At 45.2% G+C, this 12,856-nt stretch overlaps 1 protein-coding gene across 2 annotated transcripts; it reads left to right on the top strand.

The window, feature by feature from the left end:
* Positions 1 to 794: 794 nt before the first annotated feature.
* On the top strand, positions 795 to 11,052 carry LOC310712585 (uncharacterized protein). 2 transcript variants are annotated; one of them, XM_083515783.1, is made up of 3 exons: positions 939 to 962; positions 7,646 to 7,688; positions 7,760 to 11,052. In XM_083515783.1, exon 3 carries the CDS (start codon positions 7,800 to 7,802, stop codon positions 10,695 to 10,697), a length of 2,898 nt encoding a protein of 965 aa, XP_083371909.1. In that variant the 5' UTR covers positions 939 to 962; positions 7,646 to 7,688; positions 7,760 to 7,799; the 3' UTR covers positions 10,698 to 11,052. The 2 variants fall into 2 exon arrangements, with proteins under 2 accessions (XP_083371910.1, XP_083371909.1); XM_083515784.1 differs by lacking the exon at positions 7,646 to 7,688 and having other exon boundaries at positions 795 to 962.
* The last annotated feature ends 1,804 nt before the right edge of the window (positions 11,053 to 12,856 follow it).

Below are 12,856 nucleotides of genomic sequence, written 5' to 3'. Positions count from 1 at the left end.
CTGCATCAATAGGAGTATAGCATCTAGATCAAGGGAAGTAATAGTGCCACTGTATTCTGCTCTGGTCAGACCTCACCTGGAGTACTGTGTCCAGTTCTGGGCACCACAGTTCAAGAAGGACACTGACAAACTGGAACGTGTCCAGAGGAGGGCAACCAAAATGGTCAAAGGCCTGGAAACGATGCCTTATGAGGAACGGCTAAGGGAGCTGGGCATGTTTAGCCTGGAGAAGAGGAGGTTAAGGGGTGATATGATAGCCATGTTCAAATATATAAAAGGATGTCACATAGAGGAGGGAGAAAGGTTGTTTTCTGCTGCTCCAGAGAAGCGGACACGGAGCAATGGATCCAAACTACAAGAAGATTCCACCTAAACATTAGGAAGAACTTCCTGACAGTAAGAGCTGTTCGACAGTGGAATTTGCTGCCAAGGAGTGTGGTGGAGTCTCCTCCTTTGGAAGTCTTTAAGCAGAGGCTTGACAACCATATGTCAGGAGTGCTCTGATGGTGTTTCCTGCTTGGCAGGGGGTTGGACTCGATGGCCCTTGTGGTCTCTTCCAACTCTATGATTCTATGATTCTATGAGAAGTCAGGTGACAACTGCCAAGAACCCCAGCTGGCATGGCAATGGAATATCCCTATTTTCAAGTAGAATATTGTCCCCATCCACTGCTGTGCCCTGCTCCCTTGCCACCCAGGCCCAGGTGCCCTCTTTTGTCACCTTCCTCCAGTCACCCGTCACCATAAAAGGAGAACACAATGTTTCCATCTGTCAGAAACAAAACTGAAAGACAACAGTCCAGTTCACTTCCCCCTTAAATTTAAATCATGCAACACACAACTCTCTCAAACAAGTTAGAAAGAAAGAGAGCAACTCATACTAGATCAGTAACTGTCTGAAAGCAGAACTAGCTGCACTGGTGCCAAGGAGAACATGAAGATCTAAATCGCTGGCGGAATCAGGTAGGAACTTCCCAAGTCTTGCTTGTGTTGTGTCTATTTATAGGATCCTATAAATATTCCTGGGAATAATTTCCCACCGTGGAATTTAAGAATTGTAAGCAGTATGTAATGGGATTTTTATGTCACATTTTGCTCACTGTGGTTGGAGTGAGAGAAATGAGCCACTCTTGCAATCTAATCAGCATCAACTTTATATGCTTTCCATATATATATATATATATATGTGTGTATGTGTGTGTGCGCGCGCGCGCACAACTTTATATACAGGGCTGGATTTAGGTTTGATGAGGCCCTCAGCTACTGAAGGTAATGGGGTCCTTTATATGTCCAGCTGTCCTTTGTCAACAACAGATTGTCGCTGTTTTTCGTGTTGAATATATGTTATGTGGTAATTTATGGACCTAATAGGTATCTAAAGTCATTTGCACATAACAAATAAGAGCCTGCACAACACAAAACACTGTTGCTGTATGTAGGTTTTATTTTATTTGTTTTTTATCTTATATTTTGGAAATGTACATCCAAGTTTTTTTCCTTTACTTTTTGGGGGGGCCCTCAAGAGAATGGGGCCCTAAGCTATAGCACTGCAATCTAACCCCAGCCAGGATCAACTTTATAGGCTTTCATATAGGAGGGGGCCACGTAGCTCTGGAGTAAGTAGGTCAGGGGAGATAAATTCAATTTGGTTTTCATTTGGAGGGGAAATGATGTTAGCAACCCTAAGAGCATTGGTCTAATGTGGAAGGAAGATCAAAGGGTCAGCACAAAAAGGACAGTCTAGGAAGACTGGAGGTTCCTCTCTATCTGCCCTTTCCATGCAGGTACTGAGGTAAAGGTAAAGGGACCCCTGACCATTAGGTCCAGTCGTGGCCGACTCTGGGGTTGCGGCGCTCATCTCGCTTTATTGGCCGAGGGAGCCGGCATACATGGCCAGCATGACTTCTGGCGAACCAGAGCAGCGCACAGAAACACCATTTACCTTCCCACCGGAGCGGTACCTATTTATCTACTTGCACTTTGAGGTGCTTTTGAACTGCTAGATTGGCAGGAGCAGGGACCGAGCAACGGGAGCTCACCCCGTCACGGGGATTTGAACCGCCGACCTTCTGATCGGCAAGTCCTAGGCTCTGTGGTTTAACCCACAGTGCTGTACCTTGGTACTAAAACAGCTTGGCTCCCTATGCCGCAAACCTGGAAGTGAGTGTTCCGGTTTGCAAACGTTTTTCGGAAGCCGAACATCCGACACGGCTTCTGTGGCTTCTGATTGAGTGCAGGAAGCTCCTGCAGCCAATCAGAAGCTGTGCCTTGGTGGTTTTCAAACTGTTTCGGGAGTTGAAGTGACCCCTGGAATGGATTAAGTTTGAGAACCAAGGTACCACTGTATGTCAATCTGCAGGGGCAGATGAGTTGCATCCCGTTGATTCCAACTGTGTATACTAGGTGTGCATGCAGTCTATTCCCTTTAAAAGGTGGAGGTGACTGCATTGCCACAATTATTTTGAGATACTAAAATGTAACCACAACAAATTGCCTTAAAATAGATGAAGAGGACTACTACTCAAAATGTACACCATGCATTTAAAGTCCAGCAAAGTTAAATGGGACTTACTCCCAGGTAGGGATAGAACAGAAATTCAATTCAGTTTATTTTTAAAGGGAAACCTAGCTAATGTGCACTTTCTGGAAAAAAATATGTGAACCAAAGCGCAGCTGCACTTCTAAATTTGCACTTGTCCGAATTTTGCAATGAAGTTCTCTGTCCAGCTAACGCGTATCAAAAGTAAATTGTGCATTTTAAATGGTGCATTAAAATTGTGCATATATTAGTGAAAATAACATGAAAACTCATGATATCAGGGGGAGTCGCTTAGCAAAAAATGTGTATATCAGGAAACATTTCATATAAACGGGTGTGCCAGGAGAAATTCGCTGATGAATGTTTGTGAGCCCTTAAAAAAGGGGGGGGGGGAATGGAGAATTGAAACCGACAGGAACTATAATTGACAGATTTGCCTATCCCTAGTGGTAGGATACAAGATTTGCATGCAGGAGGTCTTCAGAACATTTTTTTAAAACCTCCAAAATCCACAATAAGACAATGCCTTCATTAGGACCAAACCAAAATGCCACAAAATAGTGGCAGGATTTCAGGGCCTTCCCAAAGCTGGCTAAGCGAGTTGCCGTGTTTTGGGAAGGAGGCGTGGAAAGGAGGTGGAAAGGTTCTAGAATCCTGTCAGAGGCCTCATAGTAAAGTAAAGGTAAAGGGACCCGTGACCATTAGGTCCAGTCATGACCGACTCTGGGGTTGCAGCGCTCATCTCGCTCTATAGGCCAAGGGAGCCGGCGTACAGCTTCCGGGTCATGTGGCCAGCATGACTAAGCCTCTTCTGGCGAACCAGAGCAGTGCACGGAAACGCCGTTTACCTTCCTGCCGGAACGGTACCTATTTATCTACTTGCACTTTGACGTGCTTTTGAACTGCTAGGTTGGCAGGAGCAGGGACCAAGCAACGGGAGCTCACCCTGTCGCGGATATTCGAACCGCCGACCATCTGATCAGCAAGTCCTAGGCTCTGTGGTTTAACCACAGCGCCACCCGCGTCCCTTTGTCAGAGGCCTTATACCTTCTTTCCAAAGCCTAGTGGCTTGCTTACCCAGCTTTGGGAAGGCAGCATGAGGCCTGCGATAGGTGGGTGGGTGTGTCAAACGTTGCTGAGGGCCGCCGAAAAAGTCCTCAGGGTTGGGTCGCACATTGGTCCACCCTGTCATAATAGCTCCCAGCACCCTTACCAAAGAACAGCTCCCAGAAAATGTGAGGGGGGGTCATTCGCTGCTCCCCACTGTACAGTTGGCTGCTGGTCAGGGTAGATTCCGTGCTAGATGGACCAATAAATAACCAATAAATTCAGTTTTAAGGCAATTTCATATAATGAAACTGGGCAGTGCTTTTTTCCTGAGGGGATGCAGGGGTACGCATACCCCTAAACATTTTGTGAATCTAAATTTGGCCTCCTTGAGGGGCAGTATTTCAATATGAGTAGGAAAATGAGAGTACCCCCTAAACATTTTTTTTTTTTAGAAAAAAAGCACTGGAACTGGGAGGGATCGAGTCCTAAGCGCAACCTCTTATGGCAGGGGTCAGCAAACTTTTGCAGTGGGTCCACTGTCCCTCAGACCTTGTGGGGGGCCAGACTATATTTTGAAGGAAAAATGAACAAATTCCCATGCCCCACAAATAACGCAGAGATGCATTTTAAATAAAAGGACACATTCTACTCATGTAAAAACACCAGGCAGGCCCCACAAATAACCCAGAGATGCACTTTAAATAAAAGGACACATTCTACTCGTGTAAAAACACGCTGATTCCTGGACCATCCGTGGGCCGGATTTAGAAGGCGATTGGGCCGGATCCGGCCCCTGGGCCTTAGCTTGCCTACCCATGCCTGATAGCATTTGTTTTACGGCACAGAGCAACTTATTTGGTTATGCTAATTGTGGTGCTTAACTTGCCAGACAAATGCACTATCCAGACAAATGAGCTGGTTTGGCTAGCTTGCTTTCATACATTCTACATGGTCCCCCTGCCCCAGATCACAGGTCTGGAAGGTGCATGGGGTTCCGTTCAGACTGACCCTCCCCCAATATAACACATGTTGACTTACCCTATCATTTTTATAAAGCATTGTTGCAATGCTTGCTTATAAAGTTTTTTTGGGGGGAACTTAATACACAGTTGAAATAAAAGATAAAAATGCATCACCTATGCTTCCTCCAACTGTATGGTGCTACCTTCCCAACAGAGTAGTGGTGGTGTCTGAAAAGGTGCACAAAGATCAGAGATCTTCTTATTCTAAAATAAAGCTGAGAAGAGAAATATGCAGGGCTTTTCCCCCCAGCCGGAACTCACTGGAACTCAATTCTGACACCTCTCAGGTGGGCGCCATTGCCATTACAAGAGAACAAGGGAGGCATTCATTGTGAGTTCTGGCACCTCTTTTTCATGAAAAATAGCACCACTGTTGTTGCTGCACCAGACCACGCTGCTTCTCACTTCCTCCTCAGGCAAAAAACACAATTCTAATAGGTCCGGATGGTGTGGGGGAGAGGAATGGAGGGGCCTCTTTTCACATAAAAGGTTCTGCTTTTCCCAGCTTAGCAGCTGCAGAGCACCCCAAAGCTCTAATTTTGCACTGGTGACATTCTCCAATCACGCCGCCTCTTCCTTCCTTCTTTCCTTCTTGGGGCTGGAGAATGAGCTGTGGTTGGTGGCAGAAGCAAAAGAATAGAAGTCCATTAAAAAGTCAGGGGCAAGGAGCACTAACCTGTCGTCCCCCCCATGCAAATAAATGCCAATGTATATGGGTTAAACCACAGAGCCTAGGGCTTCCTGTTCAGAAGGTCGACGGTTCGAATCCCCGTGATGGGGTGAGCTCCCGTTGCTCGGTCCCTGCTCCTGCCAACCTAGCAGTTCGAAAGCACGTCAAAGTGCAAGTAGATAAATAGGTACCACTCCAGCGGGAAGAGAGCCAGTGTGGTGTAGTGGTTAAGAGCGGTAGTCACGTAATCTGGGAAACCGGGTTCGGGTCTCCGCTCCTCCACATGCAGCTGCTGGGTGACCTTGGGCCAGTCACACTTCTGTGAAGTCTCTCAGCCCCACTCACCTCACAGAGTGTTTGTTGTGGGGGAGGAAGGGAAAGGAGAATGTTAGCCGCTTTGAGACTCCTGAAGGGGAGTGAAAGGCGGGATATCAAATCCAAACTCTTCTTCTTCTTCAGAAGCAGCTTAGTCATGCTGGCCACATGACCTGGAAGCTGTACGCCGGCTCCCTCGGCCAGTAAAGCGAGATGAGCGCCGCAACCCCAGAGTCGGTCATGACTGGACCTAATGGTCAGGGGTCCCTTTACCTTTATATAGCAAAAGTCACCCAAAAAATTGGGGGGGGGGGCTGTGTTCCAGTGGCTCCAGGGGTGGTCCGTGCCTTGGGCGAGGCGAAGGCATTTGAATGAAAACTAGAATTAAGCACACACAAGGTAGAAATTTGGGTTGTTTCATTCTCATTTTCTGGGGAAGCAATGTTGTTGGGTGGGTTAGTAACATTTTAAAATAAAAAATTGTTTTATTTAGATATATCAGGGTACTGTCGTCAAGGTTTTATATCCTCACTCAAAGCTGAAAAGTTAATAAGAATTCCAAATAGTAGCATATTTCACAAGAGGCAATTTAACACAATTGTCATCATTAATATATAAAATCAGAGTGTTTGTTGTGGGGGAGGAAGGGAAAGGAGATTGTTAGCCGCTTTGAGACTCCTTAGGGTAGTGATAAAGCGTGATATCAAATCCAAACTCTAAACTCCAAACTCTAAATAAAATTTTGCCACATTGTTGACAATTTTTTGATTGTCGTTTAGTAATACCTTAATTTCTTAGTTACTTTTTCAGCAGTAACTATCTACCAACTTGACTATACCATAAATCTTTCTTTCATTCCTCTAAATATTTTCATTTTCCTGCGATGAGCATCCTGGCACCTAACAATAAATATAGAATAAATATACCAAATCAATTCTTCATCTAAACCATCTTTATTCAGCCCATCCCATATCCTCAGTAATGCTAGAAACGTAAATTGAATGAAAAAGGACTACGGTATTTGAAATGAGGCATGACATTTTTTCCTTCTCCTCGTCTTAGATAAATCTTGACAGGACACATGCGTACATCATCTAAAAAGAAAGAAAGCCTGTCTTGCTTCATGGTACTGTTCTTACTCAAATGGAGATTTAATTGATAGATTAAGGAATGAATCAACTACAACCAATTCCAACAATGAATCACCTAAGATTCCTTTAATCAGATGACGGCCCTATGCAGTAAAAGGTGCTGGGGCTTGATTGGTGCATTTTATGCACAGCTCCTGAGATGCCTTTGTCCATTGTCAGGACTTGCTAAAAGCTTCCCTCTTTCAGCAAACATCCTAAATTGAGATGTTTATTTGTATTGGTTTTATGTATGGGTTGTTCTTCTTTTGAATTCTTTGTGTGTGTATATAAAATATTGTCCTAAACACTTATTCTATTTTTATATATGTCACTGCCTATTAAATTATAATCACCTTAGGATGCCTTGTTGAAAAACATCCATAAATGGAATAATAATAATAATAATAATAATAATAATAATAATAATAAATTTTATTTATACCCCGCCCTCCCTCCCTCCCTCCCTGGCCAGAGCCGGGCTCAGGGCAGCTAACACCAATAAAATCACGGTAAAAACATAATAGGGGAAAAAGAAAAAGACCAATTTAAAATACAGGTTAAAATGCAATTTAAAATGCAGCCTCATTTTAAAAGTAGCCGATGAATCAAGACCAAAAGGGGAGGGAAACATAAGGGTCAGAATGAGTCCAAACCAAAGGCCAGGTGGAACAGCTCTGTCTTGCTGACCCTGCAGAAAGATGTCAAATGCCGTATTTTTTGCTCTATAAGACACACTTTTTCCTTCCTAAAAAGTAAGGGGAAATGTGTGTGCGTCTTATGGAGCGAATGCAGGCTATGCAGCTATTTCAGAAGCCAGAACAGCAAGAGGCATCGCTGCTTTCACTGCACTGCAATCCCTCTTGCTGTTCTGGCTTCTGGGATTCAATTTTTTTTTCTTGTTTTCCTCCTCCAAAAACTAGGTGCTTCTTATGGTCTGGTGCGTCTTATGGAGCGAAAAATACGGTAATACTCCTAACTTTCAAACTCTCACAGAAGTTCAAAGAAGTCTCACAGTTAATGTTCTTTGGTTCCAGGTTTTTCTGATGACCCAAGGCTGAGCATCCCAAATCAGAGATGGGCCGAATGGGTCTCCTGCTTCCTTTCCTGGCTTTCATTCTACTTCACACCCAATGGGCAACTGCTTACGGTTTCAGGAACTGCTACCATTCCGAGTGGGATCCAGGTTATTTCAAGTGCATGCAGCGCTTCCTGAAAGATATCTCCAGCGCCGTGAAGGACCTTCCCAACAATGCCACAGTGGTCAATGCATCCCATAATTTCATTCGGTTCTTGCCTTACGGGAGCTTCCAACACCTCCCAAAGCTGAAGGTCCTTCAACTGAGCTTCAACAAAATGGAAGTGATAGAAAGCGGGGCCTTCGAGAACCTGACAGACTTGAAGACCCTCAACCTTTCCTGCAACAGCCTTGTGAATCTATCCAAAGATGTCTTCCTGGGTTTGCCAAACCTCACCTCCCTCATCTTGCACCATAACCAATTGAGCAAAATCCAAGAGGATACATTTAGTCCATTTCAGAACCTCCTGGCGCTGCAGCTCCATTTCAACAAGTTGGAGAACTTTGAAGAAGTAGTTCTGAGCTTAGTGAGACTGACAAGCCTGAAGGTGCTGAATCTGTGTAACAATAACCTGACCTCCCTGGAGTCTGAACCAAGACTGCCCACTTCCTTGTCTACTCTCCTGCTATGTAACAATTCCCTGCATAGGGTGGACGTTAAGGAACCAGAGTTCCTGAGAAATGTAAAAAAACTGGACCTTTCTTACAACAGGATCTCCGACGCATCTTCTTTTGCCACAGTCCACCTCCGAAACCTCAGCAGCCTGGAGCTGATGGGGAATGGCCTAGACATTTTCCGGGTCTTAAAAGTTTCTGACTTGCGGCCTTGGACCCTAAATTACTCTGGGTTGCATTTAAGTCAATCCTATCAGCTGTCCAAGTTGTGTGAGCATCTCAATGCATCCAATCATTCCTTGTCTCTCCATCTTCAGAGCAACTACATCAGGAATGTGAATAGCGGCACCTTTGGGGCATGCCCTCCCATCCTGCTGCTGGACCTTTCAAGGAACCGTCTCAGGTCACTGGGATGTGTAAGGGAGAAGATGGGTTGGGTGGTACAAAACCAGCTGAAGACTTTGATTGTGGAACACAACTTGCTGGACAAATTAAAGTCCTGCTCTAAGACCGCTCCCTTAAATGAGCTGACAACCATCTCTTTCCGCTTCAATCGTATCCTTTCGGTATCTGCTCAGGCATTCTGCTATGCCCCTAATCTGGAGACGCTCCACCTCAATATCAACAGCATTGCCGTCCTGGACAGAAATGCCTTGAAAGGATTGCAACACCTCAGGGAGCTGCGCTTGGATAACAACCTTCTAACAGATCTCTACGTAACTAGTTTTGACGACTTGAAGAGCCTCAAGACTCTCAATCTCCGAAACAACCATGTTTCTGTCCTCTTCCCCGGTGTCTTCAAGAATCTTGGGAGCCTTTATATTTTAGACCTCGGGGGGAACAACATCCGTAGATTGACCAACACATCGTTTGAGGGACTGAGGAATCTCTCTAATCTCTATCTGGACGGCAATCATATTGAATACATTAGTCACTGGTTTTTTAAACCCGTGCAGAGCACTCTCCAGGTTCTGGACCTGAAAGCCAACAAGATAAACTACATCAGCATGAAGCAACACAGCCAGCCTCCCTTCTTGAACCTGCACAAACTCTATGACCTCAAGCTCCAAGGACAGCAACCTTATGGCTTGAAAATCATCCCTGCCAAGTTCTTCCAAGGCCTGAGGTCCTTGCGCTATCTCCACCTGTCAGAAAACAAAATCCTCTCCATTGCCCCTGATGTCTTTGATGACCTAGGGCAGCTGAGGTATCTAAGCCTGGCTGATAGCAGTAACGGCATGGGGAACCTTCCACCTGGCATATTCAAGAACCTTAGAAACTTGACTAGTCTGAACCTAGAGAACGCTGGCCTCCGCACGTTGACCCTGGAGGTCTTCGGCAACCTCAGCAGGCTGCGTGTCCTGCAAATGGGGAAGAACGAGCTTCAGACGATCAATAGCAGCGTGATGGAAAAGCTGACCTCCCTGAGAAACCTGGACCTACGCAAGTGCCCCTTGTCTTGCACCTGCGATAACATTTGGTTCCAGTTGTGGCTGAACAATAGCCAGGTACAGGTGGTTTACCTGTACAACTACTCCTGCAATTCTGGGCAGCCTAATAGCTATGTCTATAGCTTTGATACCCATGTCTGCTTCCAAGATGTGGGCGTGTACCTGTTCTTTTTCACCTTCCCGGCTCTCTTGCTGCACATGGCGCTGCCGTTCCTCTACCACCGCACCTACTGGCGCCTGAAATACCACTTCTACGTCCTTCGGGCATGGGTCAGTGATCACTGGAGGCACGGCAAGGACGACCACTACAAATTCGATGCCTTCGTCTCCTACAACTCCACCGACGAGAGGTGGGTGCTGGAGCACTTGGTGCCCAGTCTGGAAAAAGGAGGGGGTCCCGTCTTCCGTCTCTGCCTCCACCACCGGGACTTCCAGCCCGGGAAATACATTATAGACAATATAGTCGACAGCATCCACAACAGTCGGCATACCATCTGCGTGATTAGCCGGAGGTACCTGCGAAGCGAGTGGTGCTCCATGGAGATACAGCTGGCCAGCTACCGGCTCTTTGATGAACTCAAGGATGTCCTTATCCCTGTTTTCCTGGAGGACATCCCAGAGCGGGAGCTCTCTGCCTATCACCGCATGCGGAAAGTGATGCTAAAGAAGACCTATATTTCTTGGCCTGCAGAACCCGAGGCTCAGAAGCTGTTCTGGGCTAAAATGCGAGTGGCTTTAAAGGGAGGGCACTCAGAGGAAAAGGAGGAAAGCATTTATTGGTTTGATAACGAAGGCAAACCTGTGGTGGAATCAGCCTTCAAGGTGGCGTAGGAAGGTGACTAGTCTGAAACGCTAGTTTACCTGAAACTCTGTTGTTGTTGCTGTTTTAGAAAATGTTTTTTGGTTTTCAGATCAAAGTTTTACAATCACATATCCATATACAACATAAAGACAAGATTCCAAACGATCTCTCGGACTTCCCTCCTCCCCTTTGTGGGTCCTGTTCTTAATCATTTCTTCCTGCATCTTTTACGATAATCCAAATCTTTTACATCTCCATTATATCCCAAATTCACCATTAAACTACAAGTGTTATTCCAGTCCTACTAACTGTTTTAACTGTTTACAATGGTTTTTAAAATAAATTATAAATTTCTCCCATTGCTTATTAAAATTATGGTCTTCCTGATTTCTTCCTGTCATTTTTGCCAATTTGGCATAATTCATCAAGTTAATCTGCCATTCTTCTCTGTAGGGACTTTATCTTCTTTCCATCTCTGGGCCAATAACATCCGTGCAGCCTTGGTCACATACATAAATAGTCTTTTCTGCTCCCTTAGGATTTCAGTCTCTAGAATTCCTAAAAGAAAAGCTTCAGGTTTTTTAGGGGAAAGGGTTACTTTAAACATTTTTTTCAACTCATTATAAATCATTTCCCAAAATTCTTTTACTACTTTACGTGTCCACAGCATAAGAAAAATGTGCCTTCTTTTTACCAGGAACTCCTTTGAGGCTTGCTTGAAGGAGAGATAGCATGGTGTGAGACAGCTTCTGTTTTTCATTATCATCACTTCCTCTTTTCCCCTCTTTACTAGCAAAACACCCCATTTGCACTTCTCCAAATTTCACAGTGCAGTTCCCCCCGACAAGGAATGGGTACAAAGATGCGCTCACAAGGTACAATAAAGTGTGCATTTAAAAATGCATACATTTGTAAGAAGAAGATACAAAATGGGCAGAGCCTCCAAGTTCCCCCATTTTCCAGGGACAGTCCCGGATTTACAGTACAGAAGCCGCCCCGGTTTCTGATTTGATCCCGGAACGTCTTCCTTTTCCCTTAGGACATCCCTATTTCTTTTCATCAGAGAAATTTTGGAGGGTATGGAGTTATGCAGACACACACACACCCCCGAGCCAAGGGGTTAGGTCACTATACAACCTTTAGAAGACATCTGAAAGCAGCTCTGTCTAGGGAAGTTTTTTTTCATTTTTTAATGTTTTATTATGTTTTTATATGTGGTGGAAGCCTCCCACAATGGCTGCGGCAACCCAGTCAGATGGGTGGGGTATAAATAATAAAATTATTAGTATTAGTATTAGTATTATATAGGATGTCCCTATTTTCAACCTAGCAGTTCGAAAGCATGTCAAAGTGCAAGTAGATAAATAGGTACCACTCTGGCGGGAAGGTAAACGGCGTTTCTGTGCGCTGCTCTGGTTCGCCAGAAGCGGCTTAGTCATGCTGGCCACATGACGCGGAAGCTGTATGCCTGCTGCCTCGGCCAATAAAGCGAGATGAGTGCCGCAACCCCAGAGTCGGTCACCACAACTGGACCTAATGGTCAGGGGTCCTTTTACCTTTATTTTCATCAGATAAATGTTGGAGGGTGTTCAGGGTATGTATGCACCGCACACCAACACCCAGAAAGTTCTCTATCCGTGAAAGCTGGTAGAAGGGGCATTTTGCCATCACTGAAATAGCGGCCTTCTCTGCATGTGTGAGAGGTTTGAGCAGTAGAATGTGGTTGTGGCAGAAAGGACTGCACCACTTGAAGTTGTTGCAGGGGGGGGTATACACTGGTTCAGAATGCTCCTCCGCATTATTTATTATAATTAATTCATTTATTAATTACTTCCTACAAAATACATTGAAGTGCTTTCACAATGAAAACATCAACACTAAAAGCAGCCCCATGTTAAAACAGTTAAAAGCAATCCCATACATAAAACACTTCCCAGCTATACCCTAAAAAAATGGTACAGCTGGCATAGTGAACAGGCGTTCGCAACCTTTCAACATTTTCTTGAAGGCCCCACTTTTACCTCTGGATGGTACCTCTGGATGAGAACGGGATCTGTTCCAGAGCCCCGTTCGCATCCAGAAGCGAACGCAACCCGCGAACGCAACCCGCGTGTGCGTGGGTCGCAATTCGCCACTTCTGCACATGCGCATGATGTCATTTTGACCGTCTGCGCATGCGCGAGCGGCA

The sequence above is a fragment of the Podarcis liolepis genome (genome assembly GCF_965112155.1).
Source record: "Podarcis liolepis genome assembly, chromosome: 7".
In the NCBI taxonomy this organism is placed as follows: Eukaryota; Metazoa; Chordata; class Lepidosauria; order Squamata; family Lacertidae; genus Podarcis; species Podarcis liolepis.
The sequence above is the reverse complement of the archived record's forward strand: the minus strand, read 5'-3'. Positions and strand labels throughout refer to the sequence as shown.

Excerpts from the sequence above, each read along its gene's own strand:
- LOC310712585 (XM_083515784.1), top strand. The coding sequence starts at position 7,800 with ATGGGCCGAATGGGTCTCCTGCTTCCTTTCCTGGCTTTCATTCTACTT.